The sequence below is a fragment of the Acipenser ruthenus genome, chromosome 26 (genome assembly GCF_902713425.1).
Source record: "Acipenser ruthenus chromosome 26, fAciRut3.2 maternal haplotype, whole genome shotgun sequence".
NCBI classification, from domain to species: Eukaryota; Metazoa; Chordata; class Actinopteri; order Acipenseriformes; family Acipenseridae; genus Acipenser; species Acipenser ruthenus.
This window is the reverse complement of record NC_081214.1, coordinates 10,817,228-10,837,126: the sequence shown is the minus strand read 5'-3', so window position 1 is coordinate 10,837,126 and position 19,899 is coordinate 10,817,228. Positions and strand designations below refer to the sequence as shown.

At 40.6% G+C, this 19,899-nt stretch overlaps 1 protein-coding gene across 1 annotated transcript in view; it reads left to right on the top strand.

Moving 5' to 3' along the window:
• LOC117430784 (cytosolic arginine sensor for mTORC1 subunit 2) overlaps positions 1-18,617 on the top strand; it is a 68,306-nt gene extending 49,689 nt beyond the window's left edge. Inside the window, exons 4-9 of the mRNA XM_034051258.2 lie at positions 3,481-3,613; positions 5,145-5,268; positions 8,361-8,471; positions 10,360-10,442; positions 11,717-11,811; positions 16,459-18,617. Of these exons, the coding sequence (XP_033907149.1) occupies positions 3,481-3,613; positions 5,145-5,268; positions 8,361-8,471; positions 10,360-10,442; positions 11,717-11,811; positions 16,459-16,524 (612 nt within the window). The 3' untranslated portion in view covers positions 16,525-18,617. The remainder of the gene's footprint in view (positions 1-3,480; positions 3,614-5,144; positions 5,269-8,360; positions 8,472-10,359; positions 10,443-11,716; positions 11,812-16,458) is intronic.
• Positions 18,618-19,899: the final 1,282 nt, after the last annotated feature.

The window sequence follows — 19,899 nt, the reverse complement described above, 5'->3', positions numbered from 1 at the left end:
CAGTTTTGTATATGTACATAAAAAACTGTAAAAATGAAAGTAGTTTTTAATTTTAAACAAAAGTAACATATGTTTTCTTTTGCATGTGTGTCACGCAGTGCAGCACAGAATCTGGTTGAGCTGCTGTTTTCTGATCGAAATGTTTCAGCCGAAGCGCTGTGGCTAGCTTCAAGATGAAATCTCTCCTACTTAAATTTTCCATGGGGCATTCCTTGTACAAAACAAAGGAATTGATGGTTGCCGGGTCCAGTAGAAATAACAACAGGCTTGTATGTAAAAATAAAATATTATATAACTATTGTAGATTATATTCAAAATAAAAACATGTATTGTAAAAGGCAGTCAAAGTGACAGTTTTGGCGGTTCTAGGTGGAGGGGATTTTAAGGTTTTTTTTGTTGTTTTTCTTTTGCTATCCTGCCTTTCAAATTATTATTATTATTATTTATTTCTTAGCAGACGTCCTTATCCAGGGCGACTTACAATTGTTACAACATATCACATTATACATTATTTCACATTATACAGATATCAAATTATTTTTACATACAATTACCCATTTATACAGTTGGGTTTTTACTGGAGCAATTTAGGCAAAGTACCTTGCTCAAGGGTACAACAGCAGTGTCCCCCACTGGGGATTGAACCCACAACCTTCTGGTCAAGAGTCCAGAGCCCTAACCACTACTCCACACTGCTGCCCTGTGTATTAGATACCCATCAGGGTATCTAATACATAGACTTAGGAAAAGTCAAGAATGGACAACCGCGTACCTTTCAAACACGCAGAGTAATTACAATTTTAAAAGTGAAAACTTCGTCAAAATGACTGCCGTGGTGTTAAACTCAGGTGTTTTGCTACCACTCTGATTGCTGATCCTGATGACATCTAGTGGTCAGTCCGCTGCTACTGCAGTTCTTCCACTTCTAAATGGGAACAATTACAATCCTCCTTTGTAAAAACTTGTGAAAAGTAATCATTTAATATACTTGCAATTTTTTTCTCTTCATGTATGATGTTGTATTCTCTTCATGTATGATGTTGTATCTCTTACACATTTTACTTCCTCCTTGAATGTTGTTTTGCTGTTATAATATTGGAAAAAGTTTTTGGAATTGGTTTTAGCCCCCTTGGCAATGTTCATTTCTATCTCTCTCTTGGCCTTTCTAACTTCCTTTTTGACTTGCGCTTGTAGTTGCAAGTGCTCTTTCTGTGTACTTTGTTCTTGGTCCCTTTTAAATGCTAGACTGACATATTTCCCTCTGTTACCAAACCACATATCCATCCCCTGAGCTCAAACCCCTGGGTTAGAGTGGACTCAGCTGAGAGATAGTGGACCCTGGACAGCCCATCCGCATTACCATGTTTTGCCCCAGCTCTGTGTTCTATGGTAAAGCGGTATGGCTGTAAAGACATCTGGTGACTCTAGCATTTCTTTCTTTATTCACCCTTATCCATTTCAGAGGAGCATGGTCCGTAATAAGAGTGAATACCCAAAAATACCCGCACCTGTTTTTTGTTTACAGATTTGGGCCAATTTTTTATAACCTTGACTTAAATGCACTGAGGTTTAATCAACCCACCCCCTACTACATGCCTCATTCATTCCTACATGACATTTTTCTGTGTTGGCAGTAAGATCTGCTTTCCTGGCTGTATGAAACAGCCTTGACTTTACCCAGGTGTGATTCCCAGTCTTCACTGTATACCACAATGTCATCCGAATAAGCTTGATGCGTATTGTGTCTATTAACCTCTGAAAGGTTGCAGGGGCACCATGCAAACCGAAGGGCTTCACCATATACTGGAATAAACCTTCAGGATTGACAAATATTGTTTTCTCCTTTGCCATGTCCGTCAACGGTATCTGCCAGTAACCTTTAGTTAGACCTAGTGTGGACACAAATCTGGCTTTGCCTAACTTTTCTTATAGTTCATCTACCCGGAGCATAGGGTAGGCGTCAAACTTGGACACTTTGTTTAATTTCCTACAATTGTTAAAGAAATGCTGTGTCCCATCTGGTTTTGGCACTAGCACTATAAGACTAGTCCACTTGCTGTTAGACTCCTCTATAACTCCCAGCTTTGTTCTACACTGTTCCTCTCCTAAATTAGGGCCACTTTCACACTTTCGCTCTGACTTGTTTCCCTACCGGTGATTAAAACTGGTTCGCTGTCCCTCCAAGGTTTTAAGAGATTAATGTGATATATTTGCTCCTTTTTTCTGCGATCCAGCTGCCGTATTTTATAATTCACTGGACCTGCTGCTTCTGTCACCTCATAGTGTCCCTGCCACAGTCTGCATGTGTTTTCCCGGACTATGGGAGCCACAGAGGGACTGACACTGCTGGATACTCAGCTTTACCTGTCCCTCAAGCCGGGTGATGGATCTGCTGCTAATATTTTGAATACCTGTCTTGCTGACATCAAAATTTGGATATTTAAAAACTTCCTAATGCTAAATTGGTCCAATGCAAACGATGTGAGAGGAAGGGTTTAAATCTCTCACTGCAGAAAAAAATATGAAGGCTGTGAATATATTGCATCTCCAGGCAAATATTAGAAGTTGGGAAATTATAAAAAATAGTAACTATACAAAAAAAGATACATATAGGTTATCTTTGACTGTTGTGGGATGTCCGGTTGCAGACTGGCCCCAGTTTGATATTGGAACGAGATTGAGTTTTACAAACTGGTTTCATGGTGCAGATGGAAACGTCTCATAATTCCATCAACATAGACTAGATGAATTTGCACCCAATGGGTCCTGTTGAGGTCAATGTAAACCATACCTTCTGAAGATACAAAAATTCAATTTTCATTTGGGTTAGAGTCATGCTGTTAATGTCATGCTCTGATACCAAAAATGTGACTCTCTCTTTTGATCAATTTGGAGCTAAAAATAATCTTAATGCTTTTACATAACCAGGATTAGCCTTGGATCAGACATTAATACTGGGTTGGAATTCGCTTCAGCGTGTAATGCAGCTCTACTACTGACATTGCTGGATCATGCCTATAGACAATAACAGCAGATTAACCACTACAGAAAGCAAAGCTCAGAGCACAGCAGGGTAATGTAGAATCCATCAAATCTGTGTTACTCTCGAGTTACAGATTTGTAATGAGAGTGTTTTACTAATAGAAAATTTGCAAACAAGAGGAGGCCATTTGGCCCATCTATGCTCGTCCGGTTCCAGGTAGCTGATTCATCTCAGAACTCAAATTGGGTCTTAAAGGTCCCAGTGATTCATCATCAACAACATGACTAGGTTCCATACCCTCACCACTCTCTGTTTCCTTCCCTCTGTCCTAAATCTATCCAGTTTACAACGTTCTGCTCGTATTGATTAAGGTTAACCTTTTTTTATCTCCTTTTAAGGTCCCCCCTAGTTCTTCTTTGTTTATTCAATGATATTGTTTTGCTTGAGTGTTTCTGGACAATGCCCAGCGATGATGATGATGTTCTGTCTGTGTGCAGGTGCGAGAGAGGGACCTGCCCCTGGTGATGCACACACTCTCCTCAGAGTTCACTCTCCTGAGGGTCGTCAATGGTGAGGCGGTGGCAGCTAACAGTCTTGGGGTGACCAATGGTTTTGTCAAGCCCAAACTTGGTATGTCCCTTTCAATTTCTGCACAGCTCCACTGCAAATACTATACAACAAGGGCTGTGATACTCACATTTTCAGTCATTTCCTTTAAGTTTAAGATATTAGTTATAATAAAAACCTGTTACATTTCACTCATTTGTGATCAAACGTTAGGTTATTATCATAACCCTGGTTCGCTGAAATAGCAATGTAACCATTACCACATGGGTATTTACCTCCTAAAGACCCAAAACTTGAATGAGATATCTCAAAGCTGCTCGACAAGCCTGTGATGCAGTCATGGCCCACCAAGAGGACATAAAAAACATTGCAGTCACAGACTTCAATGTCATTTTTCTTTCAAGCCTGCTGCAATGATGGATGCACCGACCATGAAGGTTAATTGTTACTTTTCTATTTCAGGGGACGAGGTTTATGATAATAACCTAACATTCCCGTTCAAGTACGAAATGTAACCATTACCGCATGAGTAAGTGTACCAGAGCTGTCGCAAGGCTACGCCGAGAGGCTGCCTTGTGCGTTACCATACGGAACCCCAGTAACAAGTAGCTAGGGATAACAAGTTGAGGGAGAAGTTCACCTATGCCTGTGTTGCAAAGGTTGACCAGGGACCCCCAACATTAACCCTTTGCGGTCCATTGTCGGACTGGGTCCGACATTGCAATTATTCCTCACAGGTCCTTTGTCGGACTGGGTCCGACATCATTATAGCAACGCAATAAACGGGTGTTTAGTCGTTTTTTCTCCGGAAAAAGCCGAGAAAACCATTCAATTGCCGAGTGGTAGCGACAGGAGCCGAGACAAGTCGGAAAAAAAAAAAAAAAAAAAAAAAAAAGGCGTATTTCATGAATAGTCATACATGGTATCAGGTATCAGATAATGGGCGTCCATAATAAACAAGCTGGCTAAGTGCGTCAGCGCACTGAGACTATCATGGACATTTGCAGAGCTTTTTTCAGATGTTATAGTAATAAAATAATGACTTTGATCGCATTATTGAGGAGTTTGGTGATAAAACGAGTGATCTGGAGATGATCGATCGGTATGTACGACTATTATTATTATTATTATTTATTTCTTACACAGCTGAACGCTATAGCAAACAAAAGGCTGGGGAGGGGCTGGAGATGCCTAGTGTGTGCTTTGTTGATATGCAGGGCCATTTAAACCCGTTTGACTGTGAAAAAAAATACTTTTAAACAGCGCGTATAAAATTAACTGCGCGTGTGAAAATTAATTATTCCTGGCGTGCCTGACGCGCGATTAATAAATGGACCGCAAAGGGTTAAGTCTGTAGAACCTAGTAAAGGTATGGGGAGTAGCCCACACCGCTGCAAATGTCCTAGACAGATGCCCCCTGGAATAAAGCCCACAAAGAGCCCTAACCCCTACTCCACACTGCTGCCCATAGTGCACATACATAGTGCACATAGGTCCTGGTTGATCTGACAGTGATGCCTCTAATTTTGTGTGGGATGTGTTTGCTCCTGGCTTGCTGGTTGACTGTGTGTTTTGTTTCTGTTCTTGTTTACAGTCCAGCGGCCTGTGATCCACCCCCTATCCAGCCCCAGCAACATGTTCTGTGTGACCAGCCTGGATCCAGTCACCCTGCCTTCCGTCGCCACGATTCTAATGGACGTCATGTTCTACTCCTCCGGGTGAGCAAGTGCTGTAACCAGATCATATCATATGAATCGGGGGCGGGGTAAATGAGTTATTTAAGGCATGGGTTCCCAAACTGTGGGCCGCGAAACAGTCCTTGGTGGTCCGCCGGTGCAACTGCATTCTCCAGTCTATATGTACATTGACAAGTGCTTAAATAAATAACTCCACGTGACTCGTGTAATCTAAGTAAAAGCTAAATAAATGTAAGGTTGAGCTGTATATGTTGACCACACCATAGAAAAAAACTGTTTAAAAAACAAGCTGCCATATGTCAAGTTTAATTCTCGCGAGTACGTTGCGTTCAACTGCAAGGTAACCTAGCAATGTACACACAGTCCACACCATTTACAACTGTAAAAAACTGCAGGTGATAATTTAAGCAGACATGGATAGATTTGTTATACGAAAAGGAGAAGGAATCACTGATGGAGAGGATCATGAAAGTCCTGGACCATCTACAGCTACCAGTACACAAAATGAGCCGGACAAAAAAAGAAAAAAGAATAGTGGGAAGAAATTATGATGACAGCTACTTAAAGCTTGGATTTTTCTTTTCCGGGTCGGATGAGTACTTGTTGCCTCAGTGTGTTATGTGCTGCGAAACATTAGCGAATGAGTGTCTGAAGCCATCAAAACTTGAGCGTTACCTGAAGTAAAAACACAGTGCATTGCAGAATAAACTGCTGTAAGTTTCTGTGAGGAAAAAAAATGAACCGAGTACTGGAGAAAACCACAACACAAATAGAAAAGTGCTTAAAAGCATCCTACTTGGTTGCACTGAGAATTGCAAAGTGTAAAAAAAACACTATTGGAGAGGATTTGATTTTGTCTTCCGTGCAAGATATGTGTCGAGAGGTCCTAGGCGAAGAAGCTGGAAGAAAAATAGGAAGCATACCTCTCTCTAATAACACAGTTTGCCAGCGCATCAGTGAAATGAGCATACATGTGAAAGATCAGCTCATCGAAATGATTTGTTATGTCGGTTCATTTGCATTGCAGCTCGACGAAAGCACCGATTTTGCAAACTTAGCACAGCTTGTGATTTACATGAGGTCTATGCTCAAAACCAAACTAACAGAAGCACTTTTATTCTGCCAAGAGTTACCAACCTGAACAACTGGTGCTGAGATCTTTCAGTTATTCGAATGATTTCATTACGTCAAACTGGACTGGAAGAAATGTGTTGGGATATGTAACGATGGAGCGGCTGCTATGACGGGTAAGTTGTGTCTCTCTAGTGTGAGAAGTCACACCGAATGTTACTGCTACCCACTGTATGCTGCATAGACAGGCACTGGCAAGGAAAGAAATGAACGCAGAGCTGCATGATGCGCTGGGTTCGGTTGTTACGATTGTTAATTTGGTAAAGGCAAATCCTCTCAACACTTGTCTGTTCAGTGCTTTATGTGCTGAAATGGGGGCTGGCCATGAGCACGTTTTGCTTCATTCTGAAGTAAGATGGCTTTCCAAAGGAAAAGTGGTATAACATGTGTACGAACTCTGAGGTGAACTTAAAGAATTGGTGCAGCAACGTGGCTCCCCGCTGGCAGAACATTTTATGGATTCACTGTTCCTTTCCTGTCTGGCTTACCTGGCTGACATTTAATGAAGTCAACAAACTAAATTCATCACTTCAGGGAAATGGTGGACATTTGCTTGTACAAGAAGACACAATCAGAGCTTTCAAAAGAAAAATCAGCATTTCGTCTCCTTCGGCTCCACTCTGAGCGTTGGGATATGTAACAGAGAGCGAATGAATCCGAGTCAACAATCTCCCTCCCGATCTGTGAGGCTGTATAACAGGAACAGTGTGCCCCGGACTGGATGGTTTGACAGTTCATTCCAGGGTCAGTCGGAAGTCGGCCATCCAAAAAGGGGGCGAAGCCACAATACTAGAAGTCAACGCCTTACTGCGGTAGGCGATGTGCGAGTCATGGATTGGAGGAGATGTGATTGCAGTCGCTACCAAAGGGGGCGTGACTGAAGGTATGTCAGGGTGTGTGGCTGAGCGATCTGTTCCTTTGTTATGGTTATGGAATGACCATGAGTGAAATGAAACCATGAGTGTTAAGTGTTGTCATTGTAGATGGCTAAATATCTGGGAGCTGTCGCTATTCAGCCAGCATCAAACCCGGACTGCACTGCACCACTGTTAGCACTATTTCACGTATTCACAACACTGCTGCACCCGGAGCACTCGCTGTTGGACTGGTGATTGTGTAGGTGTTTTAAATTGTGTGTTTATTGTTGTTATCATTTTGAGACTGAACCCCGTGGTTTTTCTAAGCACTGTGTCACCTCTACACTTGTGCACTACAAACCACCTTGCCACAGCATGTTATAATCACAATGAATCATTTTCCTCAGGAAGTGTTAGTGGGCCTCAGTGCGTATTGCAGCTGCTCAGGTGGGCCTCAGGGGGAACCCCTGATTTAAGGGATAGTAGCATTGTTGTGGCATGATACGGGGTAATAATTGAATTCCCAAGTAAATTATTAAAAAGGAAAGCACCACAGCAATGCCATTGTTGCTATATCACTACAACTTTAAGTTGTTTATTTATTTACCTCTGTTGGTTCACTAAAAAGGCTCAAGCGTCCGTGGGAAGCATTTTTTTTACGTCTCATCCGAAGGACGGAGCACAAGGAGGTTAAGTGACTTGCTCCTGGTAGCAAGCAATAATAATAATAATAATAATAATAATAATAATAATAATAATAATAATAATAATAATAATAATAATACCATAGAACAAAGAACTATGGGGGGGGGGGGGGCATTGAAGCTTTTCAAATCTAAAAGTTGACAAACCTGAACTAATATTTTAAGCATAGAAACCAGAACCACAGGATGCTGCTGGCAATTAAGTGGACTTCGTACAAAGGGTTGGAGACACTAATTCACACAGGGTATGGGATGGGTGACCTAATCATGTTGTTGATGCTGAATCATTGGGATCCTTTAAGACCCCATCTTGACAAAGGTTTGAGATCAATCAACTACTAGGAACCAAGCATAGATGGACCAAGTGGCCTCCCCTCGTTCTGTGTGTGTGTGTGTGAGAGAGTGTATGTCTGTGTTTCAGGGTGAAGGAGTCTGCAGCACCCAGTGATGATTTGGAGTACATCAGGTTCTTCTCCTTCTCTCTGATCGAAGGCTACATCTCCTTGGTGATGGATGAGGAGACACAGAAGAGGTAGGTGATTAGGAGGGAAACATGACACCGGGCAGCCTGTTATAAAAAATAACTCCCTATCTACTGGTAGACTCTATTCCCAAAGTGGAGTTATTTATGTTTTGTATTCATGATACTATTCCAAGGTAAACTCCAGACTGATAGAGCCTCCTAGGTAGGTGACTCTCTGAACTAGGGGAGTGTGGCGTAGTGGTGGGCAGTAAAGGCTTGCCCTAACCCTAACCCCAAACACAGAACTACAGTTTAACCCTTTGCGGTTCTAAGTCGGACCTGGTCCAACACTGCAATTTTCCCTTTCCAGTCCAATGTTGGACCCTGTCCAACATCATCAAAAAGACGCAAAAAACAGGTCTCTAGTCGTTTTTTCTCCGGAAAAAGCCGAGAAGATCATTCAATGGCTGAGTGAGATCGATAGGAGCCCAGAGAAGCCGAAAAAAAAAGCAAAGGGACGTATCTCATGAATACAGATAGCCCCGGCATCACATAGATAACACAGACATAAACAAACAAGATAGCTGCTTTTGCATCCAGCGCTCAAAGAACATCACAGACATGTGCAGAGCTTTTTTTAGATGTTCTAGTAATAAAATAATGACTTGGATCGCATTATTGAGGAGTTTGGCGATAAAACAAGTGATCAGGTGATGATTTATCAGTATGCACTACTATCAAGAGGTATGCGAAAAAAACTGCGAACGAGGGGTGGGGCGGGGCTGGAGATGCAGTACTGAGTGTCCTGTTGATATGCAGTGCCTTTTAAACCTGTTTTACTGTGAAAGAAAATACTTTTAAACAGCGCATCTAAAATAAACTGTGCGTGTGAAAATAAATTGGACCTGACGCGCCTGAGACGCGCTGAATAAATGGACCGCTAAGGGTTAAGAGCCTTGGTGCACTTTTGTTCAACAAAATACGTCAAAACTGGAAGAAACTAAACGTTTAAACAAAAACCCTACAAACTCTTCAAAACAAACAAAATATAACACCCAAGCTTCGGCTATCCAGGTCCTCTCTCTCTCTCTCTCTCTCTCTCTCTCTCTCTCTCTCTCTCTCTCTCTCTCTCTCTCTCTCTCTCTCTCTCTGCTGGGCAACATACCTTCACTGACACATCTCTGACACACTCTTACCAAACAAATACTCCTTTGTTCCCTTTTGTTCCCTTTGTTACTATGTGGCCAGGGGCTTAATTGATTCCATCATCCAATCACCACCTGGCCTCATGCCACTTTTCCATTCAAACTTCAATCACTCGATTAATCCAACAATCAAACAATTAAACAATGCCCTGTTGCTGTGCAAGGGTGGCCATCTTGGTTCCAGCTTCCTTCACCAAACTCACACAGCCGTGTGCAGAGCCTCTGCTCTGTCACAGGGAGTTTCCAGACTTTAAGGTAGAATGGAAAGATGGGTTATTCTCTGACCCACGTGACATTCATGTTGTTTGGTTGGAGACACCTCTTGACACAGAGAGTGGTGAAGGTATGGAATGGGTTACCTAGTCACGTTGTTAATGCGAATCCCTGGGATCCTTTAAGACTCAAATTGACAAAGTTCTGACATTAATAAGCTGACATTAATGACCTTTGCTGAGTTTAAACTTAAGGTAAGTTTCAGTGACATATCTTTTATGTTATTTTGTTTCCAATTCTTGTCTCTGTTTTAAGGTTGTTTTTTCCTGCTTTTTCAGTCTGGGTATCTCCCATATGCCTATACTGAAAAAGCAGGAAAGAATCAGAACAGATTTTGACTTCCCAACCTTTCTAAATGGTTTAAGTATGTAATCTAACAGGGATGGTGTTCAGATCCAGCAGAGTTAGCTGTGTAGATCCTGGTTCTATAGCTGGCAGCAGTGTGTTCATATCTCGTGACTGCATGCTGTCTCCCTCAGGTTCCCCCTTAATGTGCTCTTCACCAGCGCCTCCGGAGAGCTCTGGAAGATGGTGAGGATCGGAGGGCAGCCACTGGGCTTCGGTGAGTGAGAGCGAGGCTGTGTATGTCTATAAACTCGCCCACAAATCTCCAATACTTAATGGAATTGGTGCTAACAAAATAGTGAACATCAACTCCATATGTAGGTGTCAAATGTTTTTAAAAAAACAAATGTTAACATTTATTTTCATTTTAAAACATTGTAAAATATATTGTACTTCCTGGGTCGCCTCAGCAGTGTCTTCTGGGCCATGTTACTAGCTGAAAGCAAACCACTCGGTGGGGAAACAGCTGATTTGTTTATTGATAGGAAAGAAGCCATTGAAGGGTAGAATTTCACCATCAAGAGTGACCAAGCAAGTGCAACATTAACTGAAAGCATGGCTTGCAAACAGAGGTTTGTAGTACCAGATATCATATTTTAAAATTACAGTAGCGTTTCTTTCTTTCAATAGTGGACACGTGAGACCTATATAAAAATGGAAGTGCACAACAGAGAGGAGTTATGGGATTATTTTGTGAGCTACACTTGCTGTCATTTTGTAACAGCGTATGTTTTTTCTCATGAGCCTGCCCACTGCATTCAGGTTTTAAATTATCCAAACAGTACGAGAGACCAGCAACCCAAAAATCTTCAAATCTCATGCCATATATCAATCCAATCATGGGCCAAGATTCCTCTTATATTGATGATGCACAAGCCTTTCTTTCCATGATATATTCTATCGGAATAGGCTGGACCAAAAAAATACCAGAAGCACAACATAGCTTACTGTAGTTCACCAAATGCTTCTTCAATGAAGAATAAGACTATTTTATAAGAACATAAGAACATAAGAAAGTTTACAAACGAGAGGAGGCCATTCAGCCCATCTTGCTCGTTTGGTTGTTAGTAGCTTATTGATCCCAGAATCTCATCAAGCAGCTTCTTGAAGGATCCCAGGGTGTCAGCTTCAACAACATTATAGTTGAATACATACTCTCCCTAACTCATTTCATTAACAAATGAGTCATGAAATGATAATTTGATCTTATTATGCATCACAGTAAAACTACCCCATGAGGACCATCACATGTACTGTAATATCATATTGTAGCCTGTTTAATATGTATTGTATCCTGACTATTGTATCGCTATACTCCTAATTCTTCATTGAAAGTCTGTTTTGTGATTGTCTCTCAGGTGCGTGTGGGATCGTGTGTGATTGTCTGCCTATCCCTGTCTCTCAGATGAGTGTGGGATCGTGTGTCTCTGTCTCTCTCTCAGATGAGTGTGGGATCGTGTGTGATTGTCTGCCTCTCTGTCTCTCTCTCAGATGAGTGTGGGATCGTGGCTCAGATATCTGAATCCCTGGCTGCCGCTGACATTCCTGCCTACTACATCAGCACCTTCAAGTTCGACCATGCTCTCGTGAGTGTTACATCCAAATACCACCAGTTTGAGTCTTCCTGTTGCAGCTGCCTCAGATATTGCGTTTTCTTTTTCAGCCTTCCCCACACAGACCTACAACAAGAGGTTTTAACACAGGATCAGCTGAATATTTATATCATAAGAATATAAGAAAAGGCCCTTCATCCCACCAGTACTTATCCAGTTCCTTGTAGCTGATTGAAGTCGGGTTGTAAAGGATTGCAGTGATTCAGCATGACTAGGTACCCATTCCATACCCTCCCCATTCTGTTAGTGCGTTTATACTTACAACCAGAACCAGCTCGGAGTCGATCGGATTAGAAGATTCTTATCATCTGAGTCACCCGTTTACACTTGAGCACAGACCTGAGCCGGCTTTGGCCCAGTATACACAACAGATTAAACATGTGATATGCACATAATCTGAATTATTAAACACATAATTCATCTTTTTTTTTTTTTTGTAATAATGCTAACACAACCTAATGAATGGCGCTGCTGTTAACTTTCAAAACCGGGCTAAAGAATTTACCAAAAAACCCAATATTCTTTTTTGGAAAATTTTCAATAAGCATTCTCATGTTCACACTCGCGTCCAATGTTTTCCATCTACTAATAAACTCTCGCACAGTGGCAATGCGTGATTATAAAATCAAACGCCCTATTGTGACAGTCAATGTTTTGACATTAAAAATATTTTGTCATTAATTTATTAAGTTTCATTTAAGTATTTCAACATTCTCTTTCCTAACAGCTTCAAATAAAATACCGTTCAAAAATCAAACTCACCTTTACCATAATGTGTGCGTTTTTCCATAAATTAAAATCTAAAACGTATGAAATAATGGCAATATATATGAGGTAGGATTTCCTGGAATTATTTAGTTTTTTTTTCAGAACCAATTTTGCGTTTGATTTGTAAACAGGGGGTGTACTAAGTCTTTCTACAACACAATTTGTTTATTGATTCCATGAAGTTCAAAATAATAACCTTTGTTTCCAAACTATTTTTAAATTAACATTTTATCTAATTGGTGATCAATAATACAATTGATTTCAGCTAGTTGGCTTGCTTGTGTAAAACCTCAAGGGACCTGTCTCACTGCGGCACCAAAACCATTGCTGTATTGAAACATTACACTTTAAAACTAGAACTTCTATGAACAAAACAAAGCTTTCACAGGGCTTAATTTAAAAGGAATGTCATTTCAGATCGAATGGTTTATAAACATGAAGTAAAATGGATATGTGAAACAGAGTCATTGATGTTTCCAGGGGTTAAAACAAAGTTGCAGTGAAATAGTTAAATTTGGAGACCACCTGAATGGAATCACAAAATCCAGCTGTGCACCAACTGTAAATGTCAAAGTGTGTGGTCTGTATCATCTTCCAAAACTTAAACGATCAAACAGTTTATTTTTTACTGTATACAGTAATGGTAATAGAAGTGCAGCGGTCATTTCTGTCTCTCCTGAAACTGATTTTGTAAAGAAATGTTCCACTAGTTAAGTCTGGTAAATGATGATCTACTGTAAGCAGAAACAATAATATAGAATAATGCAGAACATACATAATTGGATATTAGCCGATAAGAAATGTATTATTAAAGAAAATATTTGTTTTTATAGAACCTTATCTATGCATGATGTTTGCAATCATTGTGAGTGGTTCTTATTGCAGTCACTCAAACACTGTTTCTTTTAGACTGTAGATTTATTCAATGAGTAACACAGGCTAGATTAGTGCTGTCTTGTGTACATAGGATAAAGCTTCCTTTTATTTCTGGCGATACACAGTAGGTGTTCACTAGATGCGGCTGGCTTGTACTACTATGAAGACACAGTAGCAATTAGCCAGTGCATCACAACGCAATGACTTGATGAAAAACAGATAAAAAGACAATTGGAAACCCAATTACATGAATGACACACAGGTAAAAGAATATACCATTTTTGAAGCCCTTTCCATTCAGGGTAAGATGAAACCACCCGCAAAAGGGATATAGTGAAGGTGGTATGATTTCTCTACTATCTGAAAAAACGCTAATGCAATTGTCATGAAATTGGTATTAACATTATTTAACCTAAATTATTGATCATACCATATCCTGGGGACATAGGGGGCTGTCTGTCTGTCTGTCAGAACATCCGTCCGTCTGCACGTCACACTTACATGTTGGCATATATCTGGAGAACCACTTTTCCAACTGTGACAAAACTTGCTATTATTATTATTATTATTATTATTATTATTATTATTATTATTATTATTATTATTATTATTATTATTTATTTATTAGCAGACGCCCTTATCCAGGGCGACTTACAATCGTAAGCAAATGCATTAAGTGTTACAATACAAGTAATACAATAAGAGCAAGGAATACAATAACTTTTGTTCAAGCAAAGTACAAGTGTGACAAACCACAATTCAATAATACAGCAGATAATAGTGATAGTTACATCAGGATATGATTAAATACAAAATACTACAGGTTAAACACTTGGCAGATTACAGTATTCTGAAGTACAGGATTAAATGCAGTAAAATAGGGGGCAGATAAGAGGAAAATAAAGCACATTTAAATGAAGGGTGATAGTGTCCCAGGATACAAACAGAGGAGTTCTACAGGTGCTGTTTGAAGAGGTGAGTCTTAAGGAGGCACCGGAATGTGGTCAGGATCTGGGCAGTCCTGACATCTGTAGGAAGGTCATTCCACCACTGCGGAGCAAGGGTGGAGAAGGAGCGGGCTCTGGAGGCAGGGGAGCGTAGCAGAGGTAGAGCCATACTCTTAGTAAATTAATGGTACAACCAAAAATATGTTTTAAAACAAACACCATTTATTTATTTTCACAACATAGAACAGCATAAACATTCTGCATGGAGAAATGTGATCGCACAGTTCCGTTTTTACAAAGCTGGTAAAGGATTTACTCATGAGTCAGGGCAGTACTTATTAATATTATTTAGAATGAGTTATTGATGACATCAGATTCTGGGAATATAGGGATTGTTTGTCTACCCGTTCATCTATCTGTCTGTATGTCACACACTCACATTTTTAAACACATCGCTTATCAAATGGTCATGAAGCTTGGCAATTCTTTTTTATTTTTATTTAGTAGTCGCCAATTATTATTTTATTGTTATTTTCTCCCCAATTTAGTAGGTTTCAATTATTTTATTTAGCTCAGCTCACTACTACCATCCCTGCGCTGACTCGGGAGGGGCTAAGACGAACGCACGCTGTCCTCCGAGGCATGTGCCGTTAGCCGCCCGCTTTTTTACACACTGCAGACTCATCATGCAGCCACCCAAAGCTACAGCGTCGGAGGATAGCGCAGCCCTGGGCAGCTTACAGGCAAGCCCGCGGGCGCCCAGTCAGACCACAGGGGTCGCTGGTGTGCAGTGACCTGAGGACACTCTCTCCAGCTCCTGATTCCTGAAATCAGTCCAGAGCGGGGCAGCCTTGTGTGAGGAGGGGTACTGTTAATAATCAGGGGCAGTCCTTCACTCTTATTAGAGTAAGGAGAATCAGGCTGAGTCATACAGCAGGGGAGGAGGAGGAGGAGGAGGAGGAGGAGGAGTGACCATGCTGGTTAAATTCCAACCTTGCCAATGAGATCAAGAGAAGGACCAGTGGAACAGGATGTTGAACTGGGACAAACAACTGGATCTATACATTCAGAATATCTAGATAGTTGTTAAACTTGTATCCATCCACCAGTATGCGTAGCACGGAACAGATCACTGAGGTCAACTGTCACTTTCTATTCGACTAAACAGGTAGACTCATCACACGTCATGTGATTGTAAAAGTAATTGTGAAGCGTACGGTTTCATAGTCACCTTCCAGTTCTATAAAGTGTTGTCAAAACATATTAAAAATTAAAGGTGTTACAAAAAACTCATTACGTTACCTTTGCTGTGAACCGTGTTGTTACTGTCAAGAGTTATATTGCTGACCCTTTTAAAATTACATGTCGTGGATCATAAATCAACTGGGCAATACATGTGTCCAAGGTGTCCTCAGCTCACCATGCACCAGCGACCCCTGTAGGCTGCCCAGAGCTACATTGTCCTCTGACAGAGTGAAAAAAAGCGGTCGGCTGACGGTACACGCTTCGGAAGACAGCGTGTGTTCGTCTTCGCCGCTTTGGAGACAGCACAGGGGTGGTAGCAGTGAGCTGAGCTTAAAATAGAATTGGATATGTCAAACTGGGAGAAAAGTGGGGTGAAATTAATTGCTGACAACTACATTTTTATGAAAACAAACAAACAAACAACAAAAAAAGAAACTAGGACCAGAGGTAGATTTAGGACAGAAGGAAGGAGACACTTCTTTACAGAGTGGTGAGGGGATGGAATGGGTTACCTAGTCCTGTTGTTGAGGCAGAAGAACTTGGATCCTTTAAGACCCCAACTGGACAAAAGTTTTGATGTCAATCAGCTTCTAGGAACCAGATGAGCTTACATGGACCGAACGACCTCTCGTTCTAAACTTTTATGTTCTTAAATGAACCTGCTTGCAGAGGGAGGTGAGATTAACCATTGGAACAGCACAGTGGTGTTCAGAATGCGGTTTGTTGCCGTTAGCAGACTGTTACTCCAAAGCCTCTCAATATGTTCTTATTTTTCTTTTGTTAGGTTCCAGAAGAGAACATCCAGAGTGTGATTGGAGCCTTGAGGACCAACGAGGGAGGGGGGCAGTGACAGGGAAGGGATTGGTATTCGGTGTCCCCCTCTTCCCCAAAATACCCCCCACCTCACACAGCCGCAGCTTTGTGTCCGGAGAACTCGAAGTGCCAGGATCGGACAGAGGGCTGCCATCGAGAAAAAACTGAACAGTGGAGTGGAGAAAAGACCCACTCCTTCTCTTGCCTCCCCTCGCAAGGACTGTGCCAACCCACCACCTTGCTCCAAAGCTAGCATTACTATAGTGTTTTTTCTCTCTCTGGCCTCACATAGTTTCCATGGCTGGCAACAAGGCCTACTTGACTCTTTTTTAGCAGCCTTGACTGTCTGGTCCCTTTCTGGATTGTGTTAAAGGAGGGTGGGGACTGACTGCTAATCGGCCTGAACTATAAACGTTCTGTTGTGACAGCTGGCCGGTGAAAAAAGAGCTTTATATTTTTTACTTTTGTTAAAATCTAAAAGAAAAATTTTCTATTTCTTGCTCCCCCCTGTGACAGGAACCAAATTGATTAACTATTCATTCTCCTTTTGGGGAATGGAGGTTAGGAAAATAATTATTAGCTGAAAATGCCTTGTTTTGTTTTCTGATGTTTGCTCCCTCCTGGCCTATATCGGGGGACAGCACAGAGAAGATAGACTGAGGCTTTAGGCCCGCACTTTCACACAAGGCTGGAAGCCTGCACTACAGAAGACAAAAATAATAGGAGCCACTGACTGAACTTCTAACCACAAACAGAACTCAGACTTGTCAAACAGACATGGATTTTGGAGGAATCTAGGATATAGAAAATATAATGGGGCAGATATGCACGGATTTAAAACAAAACTTAGGCCTTGTTCACACTGGACTTGTTATAGTCTGTTTGGATTCGTAGAATCATGCTTGCTGGTAATATCTAGAAGTTAACATTCTGAATTTGCTTGGGGGTTAAGCAGTTCATTATATTTTTTTCTCTGTGAAGAAGTGCCTCCTCTCTAGCCACCATTCGAAACCATATCTTGTTGAGCAGAGAGAAAAAAAAAAAACAGAGAATAGGTTACTTATGGTATGGAGTGGAATGGTTACCAAGCCATGTTGTTGATGCTTAGGTATTGAGATCAATCAGCTGCTAGGAACTAGCATTGAAGGGCCAAATACCCTCCTCTCGTTTGTAAATTATGCTCTTATGTTAATAATGGTACCAGTTGGGTTTGACCATTTGAAACCAACAAACAAACCTGGTGTGAACAAACCTACACCTTCCAGATAGCACTTTCCTCCACAAAAGTGGCAAATATAATTTCTATTAGGAGCGTGCCGATACTGTTTCAGAGTAATCCCATTTTAAATTTTTAAATCTAAGCAGCAGGTGTTAAATGAAACCAAACAAACCTATATGAAAATAAAAATATTTTGCAAAACCAGCAAATGTAACTGGCGTGTCACATACATGTGACCTTTCCTTCACCTCAGTTTGCAACCTGGGAAACTCAAAGCTTACATCTGGCAAGGATATAATCCCACACCGATTTCTAAGGAAACAAGCATATCAAAGGGATCAAAGAAATGCAAGATAAATACTTGCATATAACCTATGAGTGGTTTTAATTTGATCACAGCAGGTTCTATAAATCACACTGTCATAATGTTACTGATTGGTACTCAGCTGCTGCGTAACCCCTGAAAGGCTGTGTTCCGTGTTGAGTAAATTACACATTGTATTCCATTGAATTAATATCTAACAACTTAAAACAAATACCAATGAGAGTATCTGCACAGCCCTGATCTACATGCTCCTCTACCAAGTGTTTCTCTCACCTCTGCAATGTGTTCACCAGCACATTACCAGTCTTATGAAAAAAACATTTAGAATGCATTCAGAAAAGTAATTGAGAAACAGTGTTGCTGCTAGATTCTGAATGTATGGTTTTAGCTACTTTATAAAACATTGTAAGGAGTTCATTTTGTACACTGCCCTGTCAAACTATATCAAACCAGCTTGTACTATTTGAATTAGTTTTTTTAAAGTCTGTTTAACTAGAGGTGTGAAGAATGAAAAAAAGCATAAACTTGTGCCAAACAAAAATTATAAATAAATTCTGCTTTACTGTTTGCCAGTTAACTACAACTACATATGTTTCTAGAAACTGATTTTTCTGAGTTTGCCACAGAATCATGAACATTTCTGGTTTACATTTATTAGCCATTAAAAGTGTATTGACCGCAGGTTTAAAAACATTACATTTTAATCACATTGTAAACAAGCACAATCAAATGCAAATGCATGTTCCACATAAACTGGCTTAACTATGGTTTAACCCTGAAAACAAGTCCAAAGAAAGACAGCTTTATGAGCTCACTGGCAACACACTCATTTAAACCACACGTGTCAAATGCTTATTCGAAAATGGATTTCCTTTAAGCTGAATGGTCAATACAAGGGCTTTACTTTCTGGTAAAGGACCTTGAAGGTGATTAAACAGTTTCAAATAAATCCACCGGGAAATACAGTATTCAATTGTTTTACCTTTTTTCTGCTTGATGAAAGAAAATCTCCGCACACGCTCTCTAAATGCTGTCAATGCAGACAGTCTGCTTCCTCGCTGTCCTACACGTTCAAGCGGTCTACAGCTCGGGCCAAAAGTTTTGCATCACCATTTTAGTATTGAGACATAATTAAAAATAATGAAAATAATGTTGATCTTTTATTTTACGATATCATTTTATAGTTTCTTGATTACATGATGTTAAAGTCTATCAGAAGCCATAGTAGTAGTACAGTATTTCATTTCAGATTTTGAAATGCCAGTTTTCAATTTTATACAGTTTTTCATGAAGTATATGGAAAACTACAAAGCGGTATGTAATTCAGTAGGGTATGTAAGTTTATTCAGGAGGTTTCATGGGATGATGAAGCATGAAGGCTACCAGACCCTGCAATTCTGAGCAAACCACATTATTCATGGAATATTGAGAAAAAACGTTTATTTATTAGCAACAAAAACTAGTGCTGCATAAACTATTTTCTAATAGCAATAGAACCCACATAAGATGGCATTATTGTCTGGTAAGTCCCTTCTCGTTCTGTTAGTCGCTGTCGCCTTCAGCTCTGGGCTTTTAACAGCACGAGGTGAGCCTTACCACACAGTAAAGCCCTCTTCCTCAGATTCTACTGCTTAAATGTAGCCCCATTGACAGGTCTGACTTACCTCGTAAGGTTTTTACTGTGTTTTCTCTCTCATTAGGAAGCTTACAGCAATAACGAAACAGCACACTAAAGCTTAAAGGTATGAGTCCAGTCCTCTGTGACCTTCATTGTGATTTCTGTTCAAGTCTGTGCTGTTAAATGGTATTTAGTACGACAGTGAAAGGAAATCAGGACCCTGCTTTTTCTAAGCGCCGCCAGCCATTTT